The 19,977-nt window shown below is 38.2% G+C and overlaps 1 protein-coding gene across 2 annotated transcripts in view; it reads left to right on the forward strand.

The window, feature by feature from the left end:
* The window catches only part of PALMD (palmdelphin), a 46,100-nt gene that overhangs the window by 24,037 nt on the left and 2,086 nt on the right, over window positions 1–19,977 (forward strand). For both annotated transcript variants that reach the window (XM_072932543.1, XM_002188366.7), the window contains exons 3-8: window positions 2,517–2,597; window positions 8,112–8,242; window positions 13,338–13,452; window positions 14,333–14,366; window positions 14,463–14,573; window positions 15,268–16,368. In XM_072932543.1, the coding sequence (XP_072788644.1) occupies window positions 2,517–2,597; window positions 8,112–8,242; window positions 13,338–13,452; window positions 14,333–14,366; window positions 14,463–14,573; window positions 15,268–16,368 (1,573 nt within the window). The remainder of the gene's footprint in view (window positions 1–2,516; window positions 2,598–8,111; window positions 8,243–13,337; window positions 13,453–14,332; window positions 14,367–14,462; window positions 14,574–15,267; window positions 16,369–19,977) is intronic.

Raw genomic sequence — 19,977 nt, forward strand, 5'->3', positions numbered from 1 at the left:
TAATAGGTTTTTAAAGTTATTTTGGCACACAAGGTTCAAAAAGATTCCTCATACTTCTTAGCTTCTGGAATTAGACTAAACTATATAGATATATAGCCTAGACATATAAAAGACAATCTATTTCAGCTGATTTAGTCTGGATAACTGTATAATGCATATTTAATACCTACCAGTGAAATTAAAGCATGCTAGAACACCAGAGTATACAAGAAGAAAAATTCCAGAGAAAAAACATTGGACATAAAAGAAATATGGACCTCTGAAAAAAAAACAGGCAAAATTTTATTTACTAAATAGGTTCCTTACTATGCAGGCAGTTTAAAATGCACTAATTTATGCCTTTTACTCAGGTTTCTTACTGCACAGTAGTCTATATACAAATACTCATTTCAGACTGACCAAAATCTTATTATATCTCCACTGGTACAAAAAGAATATTCAAATTGACTTAAAATATTTTTTAATAGCATAAAGCAAGTAAAAGTTCTTTCTCTGGCTAAGAGTCTTATCCAGAACTTTATTAAAGACAAAAAGAGTTTTCCTTAAGAATTTTAATAATCTGTAAACACAAGCTCTTGTCACACTGCTCATCTAATGATGGGTTACTTAAAGGCCATTTATACCATGAGATCAGGAATACTTCCCGAGTAAGGAAAAGTGTGAAGATCAGAGACCAGATATTCTCTCTTCAAAATCAATCTCGCTAAGAAAAATCCAGCATAGCAGCCTTTGGATAAAGTCTCATGCAAGGGTCATCGCAGAAAAATTACATATTGTAGTTATCCTAAATCTGTAACTTTGTAAATTGTATTAAAGAGCATTAGCAAAACACAAAAGCACTTCAGAGATAAAAATAGCATGTATTTTGAGAAAAGAGCCCCACCTGTTCCGTAGGGAGTATTAAAAAAGGCAGACTAACACCATCAAGGAAAAATTGTCAAGTGTGTATAAATAACTACTATACTTTGCAGACTGTGAGAGATCCGGGACACTGATGTTCACCTAGGAATTCCCAGCATAATATCAGGAGTGCCTGGCCAGCCTCTGCCCTGTCCCTGGTCCCCATAAAGCTTTGGGGCTTCCACTTCCTATCCTATCCTTCAGAAAAGCATCCCCAAAGCCTGTGGCCCCACTGCTAATTTCTCATTTCCAGTAACAGTGAAGTGATTCAGCCAAGCACACCACAGCTCTTCCTGTTTCCAAATCCCAGGTCCTAGGGAAATGGTGGAGAACAACTCCCAGCCTTATGTCCAGCACTTCCTTACTGACTTTCTGCAGTCCTTACACACAGCTGGTTCCACAGGTGGGCTGAGAGGGCAAGGCTCTTCCTCTGTTTGTGAAGAAGTTAACCTCTTCCTAAACCTGAAAACAGGTCTGAAAACAGACCCCTTATTAAAAAGGCACCACTTTGTTAACAGAGCCAGGCTGTTCTAATTGAAAGGAAAGAAGGATTAGCCTCCAATCAACAAACATTTCTGCACAGCACAACAGAAGATACTTCCCCAAAATGTATCAAGAAACAAGTACAAATGTTTCTTGATTGGCATATGGCATGGTGCCATGCCCAACAACAGAATTTTATAGCATTAAGGCTGACCAAGACAATAGCCTACTAATACATCTTATTAAAGTTACTTTCCTTTGGCATGATTTCTTTCCCCTGTCTGCTGAGGACAAAAGGTACTAAATCAGTGTTTGGCTTCACATAGAGGAGCCACAAGGTGACAGTGCTATCCAAAAACAGGAGAGGCTCAAGCATGGCTCGTGTTCAGACACTGTTCACCCATTTCCTTTTTTCTCTAATCTGTAATAAAAAGGATTAAGGCAACACTAGGATAGACCAGCACTACACATGGTTTATCCTTCTAAAGATCAGCAGCCACGAAAACAGCTTGAGCACAAGCAAATTTTTTTTAATTGAGAAAACTATATATATGAAGTATATTACATTCCTCTTTTCTCATCTTTACCATTATTTGTTTAACAAAATAAATTTCTAAGTCTTTGTTTATTCCTGGTTATTTCAGCTATTAGCCACAGAATACATAAACTCAGTGCTGGATTCACTGACAGCCCATTTCATCTAGTCATGTATCACAGCTGCTCAGTGTAGACCATGCAGACTCTTTCCTCTCCTAAAGGATGCATGGGCTGCCTTAGGAATTTTGGTCAGGACCCATTTTTAGTCTCACTCTGCACATACAATTTTGCTCAACTATACTTTCTTCCTGGTTTTGTCCCATACCCTTCCCAAGATTAAATTTTTATTTTGCATCATCCCTCCTTTGTGGCTATTAACACATTTAAGTGTACTTTGGAGAAAGAGCAGTGGAAATCATACCTGTGTAAGATCAAGTTATTGCTGCAAAGAGTTATGCACTGCCTGAGCGCCACATAAGATTTATAATAAGGCTTTATTTGCATGAATTGATTTCACCCTACTGAACAGCACTTACATAATAATTTTATTAACAAGTGATTTCTCTAAACTAAGTTTTATTGTTCCTAATTTGTAGGACAAAAGAAAACTGCAAGAAGAAATTACACAGAAACGTCTAAAAGTAGAAGAGGAAAAAATGAAACACCAACATTTAAAGGTAAGTAAAGTGTTAGATTTATGTAACTTAAGATGACCTCAAGTCATACAGCATGAATAAAGGTTGGGGATGTTGGAATGCAAATCTTCATGCATTTAAGTTGTGCTTTTACTGTCAAATTTTTATAGCTTTGTGGAGTCCTGCCAGGACTCCATTTGACTTTAATAAGCATCACTCTTTGAAAAAAAATTACACTAGGGAGCTAATGTTACTTGATCACTTACTTACAAGACATAAAATGAGATCATAACCAGGAAAAACTCACAGATGAAAATTAAGCTTCGTATTTCAGACTGGGTGTGTTCACTCCCCAGTCCCACAACAGCAACCCCGCTTGGTACCGGGTGCAGCAAAATAATGAGGCCTAATTGCATTTTTTCCTAGGAAAAAAATCCACCCTTATTATTTGGCTGTAGGCTTTTGTCAGCTTGTTTAATTATTTAGTAAAATAATGCAGTTTCTCTGTATAGTCAAAAAAAAGTATAAATGCTAAAAATATTGTTCTCAAATATGGCCTAGTAAACTCAGGATTACAAAGTCCAAAGGTATAAGAAACCTAAAGATCCACCTCTGCAGAGAACTGAAATTGCAATAATTTCTACCCAACATGACTATTCTTAAAATGTTTATTGCAGTTTGGCAGTCCATGTCATTTAGAGAGATGAGACAAAATCTGTACTTCTAGAAATATGCAAGACTTGGTATCTTACATACACTTTTCATTATGTGAGCAGATAGACAGTCTCAAGAAAGATATATTGACTCTAACACCAGAAGTGTGGCATGTCTCCTCCAGCAAAATGTGAGAGAAGCATATTTAAAACAGACTCCTCTTCAAAACAGATACCAGATCCTGAGTTTCATCCACCCTATTCTTTTGTGTCAAGCCAAAAAAATGAAAAACCATGATAAACTAGTTCACTGGGCCAGGCAAGCCAACACACAGCCATGCCCAGGTTTTATTGGAAGATAGTTACTCCAAGGACAGGCTTGGCCCTTTGTGGAACATCTTGTCTAAAATGGAGGAGACTATCTTTTCCAAGTCCTGTAACCTTTGAGTAGCAAACATGTGACCCCTCCATCATGGTACATGGCTACATTGAGTACTGAAAGTTGTATTTCAAGTTTCCACGTCTATAAATCCAGATGACTCTTTTGCCCTTCTTTACAGGGGGATAAACTGATCTGTTGTAGACAACCAGCTAATCCTCACTACTGCTGTGTGCAGACGGAGCCCTAGGGCAGTTTCCTTACAGACTAGTACATGCTCATAGCTAAAATTAATAGGTTCAGTGGAGTTTTAGAAGTTAAGAAAGCAAAAAACCAACCTTAAGCTTACTCTGAAGAAATTGTATGGAGTTTTTAGAGAGGCTAAAACACTCCTGGAAAAGTACTACTGAAATGGTTTTACTTTGGAAGAGAACAGAGGATGTGATTTCTCTGCCTGTTGTATGAGAAATCATAGAGAGACGATACAGAAAAGCTTTTAAATTAAATCAGTCCTATTGCATACACAAAGCAAAGTAAGGATCTGTTGAGGAAATTATTCACTTGGAAAAGAAGAATCAAGCATACATTTAAAGATATACTTTAAATATATACTTACATACACACGTATGCTGTATAAATACGTACATATCATTAGGTATTTAGAGCACACAAAATGTAGACTACTTTTTCCAGCTCAGGAATAAGACAGGCACCTAATATCAAACACATCAGTACGTGAACATCTTTTGCTTTATACCCCAGAAGTTTTGTCCCTTAATGAACATTCTTGCTTCAGACTACTTCAGGTATTTCAACGGAGTCAAGCAACAAAAGGATCCAGTGCATGAATTGCTTTAAAACACATTTAGACTTCTAAAACATTTCAACACTGCAGCAAATTTTATTACGGGGTCATTTCCCTAGCAATTCAGGCTGATTCCACCCATTTATACACATACCATTGTATGCATGGTGAAATCCAGTGCTCCATGGTCTATTAACACAACTCACACCTGTCCCGTAGGAAACTATTGCAGGTTAGTAAATCTCGCTGCCAGAGATGTTCATGTTAGATGGACAGCACTATCCTGTTCCTCATTTTGTCCTTCCTATTTATAACCCATAGCAGCAGGTTTATCAAAAGGTTGTTGGTTTGTTTGTTTTTTTAATTGGAGCTTTTCTTTGGTATGTTAGTTTTTGTTGCCTAAAAAAAGGAAGATTTAGCTTCCTTTTTGCAAATAGGAATCCCTGCTCTGGCTTCCCAATTACTTTGTTTGCTGCCCCCAACTAAATTTCTTACTAGAAATACATGAGGCATCATGACAGATCTTAGTTATTTGGTAGAAGTGGAGAAGGAACATTTATTCCGTACATGTGCACTTCTCTCAAAAGAAGTGGAGGGCATGCAAGCAAATACACTTGTCTGGACAGGGCTTCACAGAACTGCAAGGGGTACTGGGGGCTTCTAGTGTGGGTACAGAAGAAATTTTATCCAGTATTTCTAGATGCACCAACAACTAATCCTCCTTTCTACCTGGAGTCCTTCTCACTGAAGCAACAAGGGAAAGGACCAGACAGAGTTGTTTGAAAAGTGCAGTCAGTTCTGATTTGCATGTATTTTCTAAGAGCTTCCACAGTTTACTTTATTAATTTTCAGGCTTCTGACATGCCTGAGTTCCATTAGTGCTACCTTGTAGGTGCTTGTCACACACCTCCTCCTTCCAGGAGTTAATAGTGTTGAACTTTTTTTTTTTTTTTTGGGAAAATATGTGAAAATTATTTATGCCTTCCCCAAAATGTTGTAAGGTAAACTGCCATATTCCTGGGAGAGCAAGACCCACAAAACACCTTTGCTTTCCAGTGAAGGATTAATCTCTCAATGCAACTCCAGCCTTGTTAAGGATGGCAGTGGAATTATACCTGGAGCACACACTATAAATTATTCACAGAAGCTGCAGGATATTGTCATGGTACTTTTGATGTGACCATGAACCACAAAAGTAATTACTTTCCAGCACTCCAGCCCTTCCCAGGGTTTTATCACATCACAGTGGACAAGTATCCCTGTGCTTCAAAACATGGAGCCTAATGCAAAATGAAAGTGCTTTCATGCCAGTGCTGTAATACATGCACAACCTGGTTCTGAGCTAGAGACACTTGGTCATGGAAGGAAATGTTAGACAGCAGAAAAAAAAAAAACTGTCAGGCCCAAAGCAGCTGCTCCTGCACTGCCTTGTGCTACTGCCTGGATGGAGCAGACCTGAAACCATCTTTTATTCAAAGGTTGTTTCCAAACGACACAATGTGTCATCCTTTCAAAAATGGCTAATCAAATGAAAAAGATTACATGGCATTTAGCTGGGAGTAGCAGCAAACTGCTCTAGAAACATGCAAAAATAACACTATTGTGTCATGCTTGTATTTAGGGAGTTTGTTTTCTTGACCCTAACATTATACAGACAGAAGCTTTTGTTGATTTCAATACATGATATTGGTTTCTGAGGTGTACAGTGCCAGCCCCACTCAAAACCTTACAAGGAATTACCAATTTATTTTTGGAGACAAGTGCTAGACTAACAGTGTTCCAGCCAAGATGAAAACCTCACTTTTCTAGAGGCCCTACTTATCAGTAAAATCCAAACAGCTTAATAGAAAAGGTAATAACAACTATATGCCCTCCAGCTTGAAAATACAGTATCTTGTGGTCTGTAAGAGTTGTGCTAACATCAGGCTACCTGCCTCTACCAGATACTATAAAAAATATCCTATCAAAATCTCTATTTGTTTCATTAAAGCCTAGAACACAACTACCAGGAAGTGCTGCAAAGTAATTCTACAGAGTCAAGGCTCAGGAGATCAGTTTTGAGCAACCTGTGTTTACCAAGATTTCCTAGCATCCAGTGTTGACAGAGACAGAATACTGTCCTGCAGGTGAAGGCAACTGTAAAAATTGCTCTTACATCCCACAAGTAAAAAAATTAAAAGCACCATGGAGTGCACAGGCTTCTTACCCAGCCTGTTTTAGACACACTTTCTATGACATTATATGTCAAGTGGAAAATTGCTTTTGACTGCAATAAGATCCTACATATATATTCCTCTGCCAGTTGGGCTTCAGTAATAGCCTCATGGAAAGACACAATAAATAGGAAAGTGCAGGAAGCAACAGCTGAAGTGACTCAATACAGGATGCAGGCAGGGATTCCAACAGGCCCTGCAAGCAGCAACTGAGGTTAATGCAGCAGTGCTGGGCACACTCTGCCTCAAGCAGCAGCAGTCAAAATTCGATGTAATCTGCATCCACATCCTGTAATTAACAAAACTGTATAGGGGGAAAAAACCAAAAACTTAATATGGAAATTAGACAGCTGAAGAAATCTAAATTATAACTGGGACATTCATGGTTAATTAAAGACTTTATATGTGTGCTCCTTTTTTGCCTGTTGAAAGAGTGTTTCTAAAGAGTCCCACCTCCTTCCCCAAGGCAACAACTGCATTTATGCCCCTGAGTTAGACTGAAAAGAGTGAAAAGAGTGCAAGAAAGTTGGCATGGTTTACAAGTTTCAGCCTGCAAATATGAATTTATCTCCAAGAACATTTTTTATTTTACCAGGAGTATTTTTGAGAGCTCTGATGACTTTCAGGTACCACCCTTCCTAGTGTAAAACAGCTGTAGGAAGCAATCAATGGATACAATGGTATTTTTCAGAATTTGAAAACACAGCTGAGAGAGATACACTTACCTGTGCACATACAATACACCCATTTGTAAGCCACCACTGCACAGAAAGAACTCCACAGGCACTAACCAGGTCAGGACCTAAATACCTAAGCTCTGGATTGCCCCTGCAACAGCAGCTCTAAATACACAGCAGATCTGCTGAGACACTAACCAGGCACCAGTTGTCCATGCTCCACCTTTCCACTGCCCCTCTTACCCCACACATCTTCACCAGCTGAAATGCGAGTTCACCATCATAAGTACACAAGATCCTTTTAACTTCCTTTTAACAATGGGTAGCATTGCATCACTAACTCCCTAGAGATCTCTTATTCCCATACAATCTTATTAACAGAAACTTATCTTTTATGCCTCCTTCCAGAAGCTATGCAATGCCAGAAATTAGGGCTATTGAAATAAAACTGTTGTGCTTCTGACTAGAGCCTTTTACATGAGTCTGTTGTATGTATGGTTGTACAACTGGTTTGCTTTATTGAAAACACACAAGCCACTGGATCCACTTACCCATATTAATCTGTTATGGATAGCAGCTGACATACTCTACATTTTTGTTAGATGAACTAATAACACGGGACATCGTTCCTAAAGACTTTGCTTTTAAGTCAATCTCAAAACACAAAAGTTTAGTATTTCTCTTCCAGTGGCACTCACTGTGGTCAGGTTACCTTATGTTGGATAGATCACAATGCTGTGGATCACATTTGTGGCATCAAGACAAATACAGCAAATGGTTAAATAGCCTAACTTCTAGCATTCACTTACTTCTCTATTTTCCCCATCAGAAAAAGGCCTTGCGAGAAAAATGGCTTTTGGATGGCTTCAGTTCCATGACTCCAAAAGAAGAAGAAGAAATGCAAAAGCAGAATCAGGAGGACCAACAACGGACTCATGAGCTGGAACAAGACATTTTCAGGTAAGGAAGTACCCCTGCCCTTGTGACTGGGTTGAAATGGTCTTATCTTACAAGTCCTACCTTATTTTGTAAAAGATGAAAATATCAACAAGTGCTAAACACACGCAGAGTAAAGCAATTCTTGTCATGTTTTCTAGTCAGTCAGAATTAGAGAATACAGAATACAATTTTCCATACTGTAAATTGCAACAAAGTGCACAATAACTATATTGCAGAGTATCTGTTTCTCTAATTCCAGATATTCTTTCCATGCTGTATTCAGTAGTTGTAAGCACCAACACATGGGGATTGCTCTAAGATAGCAATTGTTGACTCAGAATTTCAAAATAACAATAAATTTTCAAAGTTCTACAGTTTCATTAGGCCCTGGCACAGCCTTTAATACCAGACTTCCACCATAACAGCACTTCAAAACAGTATATGCTCCCTAGCCCCATTAGTAACACTTATCCTCAGCTTTCTATGTGCTCTGTACTCTGCAGAGTCCCAGGACTTTGCAATAGCAAAGTACTTTTTTTACCTTTCAGTAGAGATGTTTCTACAAATCTCATCAGCTAGTGCTTCCTTATCACACAGGACTAACATTTAACTGCAGAGACAGTCTCAGGAAGGACTCTTATTTACCATGGACATGGTTCCATGTGCTCCAGTTAGCTCTTCTCAAATACCACAGAGATGTGCACACAGTCAGCTCCTTTCCTGGGTCCAGGAATATTGACTGGTACTATCCTTAAGCACTCACAGAAAAGATGAAATGTTCCAGTTCCTTTAGATTCTGGAAAGTTTAATCATCCTTTTTCAAGGCTTCTTCCTCTATTTCAATTCAATAGCATTTTCCTTTCTACTTTGCTTCCACTGCTCTCCTACACATGCTCTATTGGCAAAACTGTCACCCAGATTACCTTCTCCAGTGATCTCCCATCCTCTTCCCTCCTTCCCTCTTCCCTCCATCTCTGACACAGATAATAATTCTCTTGGCTGACAGGTAGCAGCTTTGTGCTGGTTTGTCCTATAATTATGCTGACTTCTTGCTCAAAAGCACTTTTTCTCTGCAGAACATCTTCTTACAAACCTCTGTAGGATTCACTGTTGCAGTGGTAGGAGGTAGACAGCAAGCCCTGAAAATATCCCAGGAGGATGTCATTTTGAAGGCATGCAAGAAGGGCCCATAAGACACTGAGTGCCAGAAAAGAACAGCATCTAGGGCTAGAATAGGCTAAGGAGCAACAAGGAAATGGTGCTGAGCAAGCATTTCCCCATCAGACCACTGGAAGTTCAGGCCTTCTCTAAGCAGTGAGAGGAAAGATTAGATTCAAAGTCCTGTTGACCGTGAGCAAAGCTTTACCTAAGAATTTAGGCAGGTTTATTCATGTCTTTTGCTATAAATTAAATTTCCTACCACTCCCAAATAGCTGTTTAGCAAGGACATCTAGAAGAACATCACATTGCCTTCCAAATAGCATTACATCTTGTTTATACACACCCAGGCCAGTTTCAAACCAGCCAGCAGTGATACAGAAACCTAGGAATAAAGTCCACTAATAAATATAAAATATGCATCATACAGGTTTTTTGCTTTTGCTACACCACAGTTATCACCAAAGCTAACAAAAGCCTGTCTGACCTTTGACCTGCCCTGTAAATCAAACATTGCTAAACTGATCATGTAGACACATCATACAGAAGAAATAACAAACTGAGAGGCTCAGTAGAATTCTTTCTTCTAAGCATCTGACTATTAAAACTCACTTGATTTGTAGATATTCAGTTCACTCTGTTGATTATTCTCTGTATGTTTTGTCTTCAGTTAAAAAAATTATTAATCACTTTAAAGACTTTTTGATTACCCTTATACAAGTATTTTTTTCTTTTTCTTTCTGCTGAGACGACAATTGCAATTGCTGGCAGATTATTTACAGAAGTGGCATGGTATTGCCATCACCTTCCAAAATAGGATCTCTGCTTTGAAACATTCCTGAATGTCAAATGGAGCTGATGTATGTCTGCTAATCAGTTCAGATGTGAGCATTTTTTTAATAAAAGGGAAAAGTTCCATTCTTTGTATCAATGACAAAACAGTGAATAGCAAGCAGCCTGAGCCACCTTGGAGACAAATGGCTGAATGCTTTGGTTACAGACAAAAAAACTGCATTTACATTATCTGTCCTATTTATCCTCTGTACAAGTTGGAAGCTTCAGTGAACCAAATGAGCACATCCTTGGTCAGGGTACAAGCTGAATTAAGAGTCCTGTTTTCTCACTTAATCTTCAGCTAATAACACTCATTCTTGATGGAATTAGTTGCTAAACAACATATTTAAAAATGCAAAATAATGAAGGCCTATTCAATTGCTTATAATGTGATGCATGAAAGCAGACTCAAGGCTATACTACAGACCTGCTAAGGCATTTGACTCACCTCAAAACATGTGACAGCTTACTGAGTCACCCTTTCCCCTCAGTCTAGAATTCTTCACAGTGGTATCTTCATATCTGCTTTTCATTATCAAGCCATTTTTTTTATGGGGTGGCAGTGATGTCAACTCCAGCAGATCAGCTGGTGGCCAGCAGCATCCAGGCAATCTCCATAGATTTTCTTAATTCAGCTGCCACTTTGGCAGAGAAACCTTTCAATTAGAGTCTTGACTTCTAAGGTTTCTTCTCTCATCCACACCTCTATACTACTTATTTCCCCTCTCAAATATTCAGTGCTACTTGAAAAGATAACAAATATTCAAAGGATTGATTTAATATGTACTTCAATTTCTTGCCTAAAAATGCAGTGCTGTACAAAAGGTAGTTTCATATAATTGCTAGAATAGTTGCTAGACCCATTCAAGACAAACTGTGATAGATATAACTTCATAAAAATGTGATTGACTTAGAAGTTTCTAAACATTTAAACACATCAGAAAGATCTGGCCTAACTTTTCAACTGCATGATGTTATAAGGGCTTCAGTTTATTTGAACTATACAAATCACATGTCTCAGAAGTTTTCTTTCCACAAATTCCAGAGTGCACACTCACAACACTCTAAAATTGAACCATAAAATCTGGTTTTGCAAGTATAAGTGCAAAAGAGGTACTTAGATGCAATTCCCATTACATGGGTATGTGAATTTCTCTCTAAACCCACTGAGTATTGAATCAGGTCTCTTAATTACCATACAAAGTGGGTGTTGGTATGGGTGAAAAAGCATATGTAAACTGTAATTTGTTTCTTGATCACCTAGGTAAATACACAGTTATTATCTTTGATTTATTAGGGGTTGTGTTTTCTCTTCTTACACCTGTGTGTCTAGGAGTGTTTAGAGCTAAGACTGAAATAAATCCACAGTATAAGTTAATGATTTTTCAGCTCATTATGCTTCTGTGAGTTTTTAATGATTTTCAAATTATGAGAATATTGTGATCAAGATCTAAAAATAAACATATCAATAAAAAATCTCAACATATTAAACAAAGACTGTTCCATAAGAAGTGTAAAAATATGGCACGTGGTCATTACTTTCTTTTATAGCGTCCAAAACTCTTGTAAAATTTTTTAAATTTTAGCACTGTAATCAGTACGTTTGATCAGGGTTCTAAGGCCATCTTGCAGAGCTCAGGTCCAAAGTGTGAGCAGATTTAAATATTTGTTTTAGCTTTTACTTTCATCCTGAAGAGGGGTTCCCCCCCGTATCTGTTCCGAGATCCTTGATACCTTTGTATATCAAAAAAGAGACGTCATCATCAACAGATAAAAGTTCACGTAGCACCCTGTTAGTGCAGCTCCACATATCTGAGTTTAAATAGGGCAAGAGCCATAATGCAATTCAGATTCCTCAGCCACACAGAAGGAAATCAATAATGCTAATCTGACAACCTGCATCCAGCTTTTCTAGACTGATTACTTTAAAGGGATGGCAGACTTTAATCATTCATGTGACTTTGTGTATAATATTATGAATCCTAGCACACAGTAAAATCAAAACCAAAAACCCAACACTTCTATAACCCTTTAATGTAACTTGGTCTCAGATCAGCTAGTTGTAATTATTCTGACTGCTCTCAGCAAAAGGTGGTGTCAGTTGCCTTAGGTCTACAGTCATTGATTTCCAGCATGGATTAAAAAAATATAATAGAAGGCATATTTCACTTAAATATGGAAGCTTTTAAATTTCCTTTTTTTTTTTTCTTAAAAGTTAAAAGAGTTCTTTTAAAAAGAACCAAGAGACTAAAGTTATACAGCATTAACCTATAACATAAGGCATTCAGTTCAAGTCCCACTTCAGAGTTAAATCTGGAGTTGGATTCTAGATCTTCATGGAAAATTGGTTTCCCAACTACTCAGCTAATAAGGCAAATTCCATCTAAAACCCAACAAATATGCACTTATGCAGAAAAAAGGAGTCTTGATTAGAAAGAATAAAAAATAGGAAACAGGACACCTGCTTAAGTCACTGCCTTACTCAATAGAGAAAAATTGACCAAGATACTTTACTTTAGCATTGTGCTTTATCTCCAGACAACCAGGAATAGCTTTCTCCTTCTCTGACACAGACACTCAATTTTTTATCTTGGATCTTTCTGTCTAGAAGTGTTTGTCATACACTAAGAAAATAAAAACTCTGATCAGGAAAAAAGATACCTTAATCATTATACTCAGATTTAATATGCAAGAACCATACAACATAGACTTAACCCATAAGAAGAGCAGGGAAGGGAGCTGTTACATACAAACCTGCAGCAAATGCCAATAGCCCAAAAGAAATTTTTACTTCTGAGCCTCAGTATTCCTTTTACATAACAATAAAGGTTTTAAAAATAAAATAGTTAACCCATCAGCCAAGTCCTAACTGGCAAAATAGTTCACGTTTATATGTGGATGGCTGTTTGTTGTTGGGTTTGGGGTTTTTTTCATTTTAAATAAAAATACTATTTCACAACTTTTTTCCCAATGCGTATGAAACCATAAGTTGATTTCATATAAGAGCAAAGTTTGTCAAGGTAAGTAGCGCTTACCATCCCTACTAATGTCCATATTCCCAATGCATCAACTCCACAGTGTTGTTCTCTGCCTGGTATTAAATCAAATTCAACTGTGATTGCAGACTGGAGAAGGAAATTGAGGCTCTGGAAAGACAAGAAATGGAAGTCTCAGCTAAGGAAGAAGCAATTTTAAAGAAACTGAAGTCTGTTGAGAAAACAACAGAAGACATAATAAAGGTTAGTGCTATATTATTCTAGAAATAGAATTTATTACTCAATCATCATCATATCCAGGGAAAGGGGAACTAGCTGGATCCCATGAGTGGTCATGAGCTTTTGACCGAAGTGACAACAGTTCAACCACGAGAGGGGTCAAGATGTTACATTGTTTAAGTGCCCATATGTCTCCATTTGCTTATTTATGGGGGTGGGGGAGCAATTCCTGTCCTTACTCATCTCTAAAAACAGCACTGCCACTGACACCCAGCAACTTTGCATCTCAGCCAGAGACAGACACACCAGGTACAGACCAGGTAGATAAGCTGATCTATTTATGCTAGTTCTGGTGACATGTCCAGCTAAACTGCATCATGCTCTCCACCAAGTCCCTGACAGAGATTATGATGCATCTTAATGTCATCAACCATAAGTCTTTGTCAAAAGGTAATTTTAATATTTTTAAATCATCTTAAACTATCCCAAAAAGACAGTGATAAAACTAAACTTCAGTTTTCCAGCTGTTCTTACATACACACACACTGTATTCGCTGAAGATATACAAGGAGATAAGTAAAACTGGAAAGCCAAAGTAGGACCTGTAAAAAAATCTTTGACACCAACCAGGTTGGGCCACAGTGGGAGGCCAGGTCACTGTTTAACACTTCATAATACTTTTGTCCTTCCCTGTGTGACTTGGAATCATACTGGCAAAAGACCACAGAAATTTCACTTTCTCACTCACCATGCTCCAACTGAGCACATTTCACTTTTAGCCTCTTCTCTGTATGAAGCTGTGCACACAAAAGGTTAAAACCATCAGGGAAACTAAAGCACTGTCTAGTTAACATCTTAAAAGTAACTATCACATTTATTGTTAATGGTTCTCTTTCCCACCTAGTCTGTGAAGACTGAAAAAGCTGGATTTGAAAAAGGTACGTTTAGTCAAAAGAATATTTTTTTAAACGTTCTTGTAGAAGTAAGTTAAAACATACTAATGCTTTGTGGATCTGTGGATCTTCTTTACTCAGAGGCAGCAGACTACATATATGCCAGCATCCCTGACCTTCCCAAGTATTTCAGACCTTCTGCACTGAGAAGTACAGCACATGCTGACACGGATGATGAAGAAAAAAGAAAAGGTACTGCTTATTAGTAACTCCAGAATGTGTCAATATGTACAAAAGCTTCCTATATATTGAATATAACACATTTTAAGCAAAGAATAGACATAGACATGAGACATTTGTTCTCACTTAAGGTGTGTTACCAGTTAGGTCATTAAAACTGAGAGGTGAGACATGGTGTAAAGTATGTGCCACTGAGAATAACTCTTTTCACCACTGACACTTCTTTCCAGCACTTCATTCTTCTGCCTGTCATAACTAAGTACAGACTCCCTTCATATCATTCATTTCACATATTCTATCTGCACTTACAGCTGTTGGGTAGCCAGCAGTAGTCAGGCTATTTCCCAACTACTACAAAGCCTCCTAACCCTTCAGAGTGCCCAAGACTCTCTGGCATCGCAGCACATGGAGCTCTTCAGCTGCTATTGCCCAGCATAACACCAGGGGCCAAGGTTAAATCTGGATTTTTCAGTCTATCATGTAATGAAAACTGTCTCAACAGCTGATTCTTCCTCACAGAATGAAAATACTTTTTTCCACAGGAAAAAGGGGACATCCAGAATTAGAATCTAATATACAGGTTGTGCATGTGATAATTTCACATATTTAATAATTCATTCTGTCAGTTGTTCTCTATCACTGTCAGAAGTCTTATATTTCTTGCAGCTACTGCATTACCAGTTTAAGCACTTGTTTCTTTCAACAGCACTGTTTGCCATGGAAATTAAGGTTGAAAAAGACATGAAGACTGGAGAAAACACAGTGTTATCAACAATACCACTTCCCTCAAAGGAGTTTAAAGAGACAGGAATTAAAGTCTATGATGATGGCAGGAAGTCAGTGTATGCAGTGTCCTCAAATGGGACCACAACACAAAATGGGGTGGATGAACTTGCTCCTGTTGAAGTGGAAGACCTGCTACGGCAGGCAACTGAAAAAAATTCTCAGTCTCCCACAGAGTACCATGAACCTGTCTTTGCAAACAAATTCTGCAGGCCAATTACTCCTCAGAAAGACAAACTAGCCCCAGGACCAAAACCAGAAGACACTGACAAAAGAGAGATGAATGGATTTAGCAATCATCAAACAGGGTTCTCTTCCAAAACAGAGCCTTTTATGCAGCAAAATAAAGAGAATGGTCTTGATCTTCCAAAGGTAATACAACCAAAATCTCCCTCTCCAGTAATTTCCCATACAGAGAAGAAAGTGCACACTAATCCTGAGAACAGAATGATTCATAATGAAGAAAGAAATGCTGCACCTGAGGAATTAAAACCTTACCAGAATACAAGGGAAAAACATGGTGAGACAAGGTTTTTAAATCCCAGTCCTCCTAACACAGCATCCCCTGCACCTCAGGATGACGAAGATGTTCGGTACAACATTGTCCAGGCTGTACCTTGTTACGTGGATGAATCTGAACCTGTAACAATGGTTTTCATGGGTTACCAGCGTGTTGATGATGACGATGCAGAAGCAAACAAGAAGTTGTCCCCATACGATGGGGTCATCCATGCAGAACTGGTTATCATTGATGATGATGATGATGAAGATGACAGCAAATCTGAGAAACCAGCATATCATCCCATAGGCCATTATAGTCAAGTTTATCAGCCACCAAACAGGAAAACCACAGAAGCTCAACAGACAAATCCTGTGAGCAGTCTGGGTGCAAGCCTGAACAAGATACCCCATAAAAATTCCATCTCCTTGCAAGAGCAAGAGGAACGCTTAAGCTCACCAACACACCATGCTCATCTTCACAGCCAGATGTCTGGAGATGGTACAGAAGATCCCTCTCTAACAGGTAACAGAAAAGGAAAATCATGTCACTGCTGCTTGCTCATGTAGCAAAATGATACTGCTTTTATCTCCTGGCAACTGTATCACTTACATTGTTTGGGTTGTTTCAAACTAATATGCTATTAATAATAATTTTTTGCTCTTGTTTGTTAACAAATACCAATCTACATTTTGAATCTGTTGAATTTTTTTGTCTTCAGCAATGCACTAGTTACCATATCAAAATTTGGAAAATAAACTATTGGAGAAATTTCATTCCTATAACCTTGAAAGATTAAAAGTGGTACTCTTCAAAGTTCCATTAATGCTACCAAAATTAGCAGAATTAGTTTTCATTTCTTGCAGGTGACTAACAGCATTGCTACTTAACAATTCCTCCTCCCTCACTGGCATGTTTTTCTGCCTGTCTGCATTCCAACTACTGCCTGAATCATCTAAGTTACTCCTTAAATAAGAAAGACTACTTAATAATCACCTTTACTTTGTATTTTTAAGGAATCAACATTGCCAACATTGTCTTGATAGTGTTGATGCAAGTTTTAACATTTTTCCATTAACCCAAGTTAGACATTTTTATAGCTTCTGAAAGATAATGAATCAGTTTTCACCACTACACACTGTTAGTTTAGTAGTCCACAGAGTTATTTTTTAATAATTTTTATATTCTATTACTACATATAGTATATATTTCTTACTATAAAATTTTATAATAAAAGTTTGAAAGCAATAGCAGAATCTTCCAGAAACATAGAAAACTCTTCTCTATGATTATGTTGCACTTTAACACATACAATTAGACTCCATTTAAGTATACTTACAGAGCAGCAGATTGCAGACAGTAGTCACATTCCACTTGAAGGAAAGAACACTGGTTGAATTACAGGAAGATCAGGGGTCCTGATGCCACATTCTCTCCCTCCAGAGAATTTGCAGCAAAAATGTAAAGCTGAATTCACAGCCCAGGTATTCTTTACATTACATGTAAAACCAGGAGAGAGGATGATCTTTGCATCATGTAAGAACTTTCAAGTATTTTTGCATCAGTAGGCAGTGACTGGGAAGAACTGTCCAGCAAGCAAGGCTCTCAGCTTTTAGGAGTATCAGTATCATGGAGTCATGCACACAAAAGCCAGAAACATTCCAGCAGTGCTGCCCATCCCTTCTGATCAATAAGGCCACTACACTTTTCCATTACCTTTGCTTTCCTCAAGCACCCATCTGTGTACTTCCCTGTGTTCTTCAGCACCAAGAGCTGCTGCCAGCAGCTTTTATGCCAGCAACTGGAAGCAGTAGTTAGTACAGGTAAGATAAACCACTCCAGAAGCTGCTTTAGCCCATTATATTTTGGGGATGGTCCCTTAATTCTCCTGTCACATAAATACAGGATAACGGAGAAGGGACACTCACCCACACACCAGCAGGTTTCCACTGAAACAGGTCATTCATCCTACAGCCTGCTAAGTGGGTGCTCCTGAAAGTATCCTGAGAAAGTTGTCCAAGTAGTAACTACAAGCTGGCAGTACCATTCAGGTGGGCCATACACAGACCATGAGATTTTAGCTGAGCACCCTTATCCATACCAACCTCTGCTTATTTGTGCCTCTCAGGAGAAGCATCTCAAGTTTCTACGTTTTTCCCCTTCCACTCAGACACTTCACAAACAATCTGGGTTCTCTCTCATCTGAGGTTAATGAAAAACAAATACTTTCAGGAAAGAGGACTAAGCACAAACATAGCAAAGATATTCAAGAATCTGTACTGTAAATCTGTATTTGGTCTCAGCCATTTACTTGCAACTATTCCACCAATAAGAAAATGGCCACTTGGGAAAAATGGATCCCAGCTAAATTAAAAGCAGTTTGGCAATTACCTCAAAAATTCCCCCAGTCAGCACTGCCTCCAAGTGAGTATCTTCATGCCTAGTAGAATTTGGAACTAAGCCATACTCTTCTTTAGCCCTCCACTTATTTATTGCCACTCCCTGGGACATTTTTGATCAGTGGAAAAAGCCAGGAAGTGACTCAATCTTTCCCAAGTAGCCCTATAATCCTACTGAGACTTCTAAAAGAGAAACAAAACCAGGAAAGCCTCTTGCTATAGAACAATGTATTATACAGAGCTGTTTCTTAGAGAAATATATTGTTTTCAAACCAGTCATTGATGCCCACCCTAGCAGGTTCACCCTAAACACCACTAGAGAAAAGAGTGGAGTCTATTTTTGGTAGCTTATCATTCATTACTAAAACAACAAACAGTAAAACAGAAAAATGAATCCTCTTGGAAACTAAAGCTTTGGGAAGCACTTACAGCATTTAAACATTAAAGAAGCACTGAGGACTCTGAAAGACAATGGAAAACAAAGAAGCACAATGATGGCCCCTTATGTAACAGTTTTTCTTTAGGAAGGAAATGAACATTCAGAACAAGTTACTGAATTAGTTAGCAATGGCCAAGGACAAGGAAGCAGAGGCATTATTCCATGTGCCAATCTATACAGAGACAGATCAGATTAAATTAGGATCTTTCATACCCACAATCTTACAAAGATGTAGAACATACCTTTTTCCACATAGCAGCAATTTTCCTTCTCCCACAAGCTCCTTTCTTTACCAATATCTCAAAGTACGTGCCCTCAGAAAGCCATACAGAGAAAAGGATGACAACACTATAATTGGTACAGGCGTATTTGCATTATTAGGGCTTATTTTCTTCTTCAAATTTCAGGCAAATGAATTCAAGTGCAAATGTTTTGAAGATACAATACTTATTAGGGAAATAAAAAAGTCCTTGGGAGGGAACAAAGGCTAGACATAGTGAAATGAATAAGAAAATGCAAAACTAAAGCTGAATAAGCAGCAAAACATCCTGACAGTGTGAAACAGGCTCTCACGGGACACAAAGGTCCAAGGCTTTTGGCAGCTAGCTAGTCTAGATTAGCTATTTTTTTCTACCACTGGAAGCTTTGTGACCTTCAAAAACACAATGGAGACAGCTCCATTTGTGTTGAAGAAAGTAAAATAAAAAATCCTTTTTAATGAAGATTCATGCACACCACGTTTCCCTGTAATGTATAGAGCAAGACAAAATGAAACTATGAGCTATAAGTGAGGCATCAAATTGACTGTTCTCAAACCATGACCAGGGCTTAAATCCTCCAGAATTCCTCAGCCTGTAAAAAGTACACAGTGTCTTTGTAAGAGCTAAGGTTAACATCAGTGGCTCTATGATATAAAGTTACACTCAGATGCTTCTATGATTTGCATCAACTTCAGCATTCAAAACATAGCTTGAGTTGGACACTTGCTGACATGTGTAAATCAAGTAAACAGCTGCTTTGACCCCTCGTGTCTCAGCAGAGAGATATATGCAGGGTGCAGGAATGAGACACACTATTTTTGGTGACTCTTCAAACTAGCAGGTCAGAGTAATGGAGATTATTCCCATTGCATTCTCAGATCAACAATGTGCTGGGGGCAGGCTTTTACATATCAAACAACAGCATTATATTGCTGTTCTAAAAATAACCTTCACATTAAATCATTGGCCTTTTGCTGTCCCTTTCAAACTTACCCCCATTATACCCAGTTACAGACAATAGCCATACTGATGTTTA

Source organism: Taeniopygia guttata, chromosome 8 (genome assembly GCF_048771995.1).
Source record: "Taeniopygia guttata chromosome 8, bTaeGut7.mat, whole genome shotgun sequence".
Classification (NCBI taxonomy): domain Eukaryota; kingdom Metazoa; phylum Chordata; class Aves; order Passeriformes; family Estrildidae; genus Taeniopygia; species Taeniopygia guttata.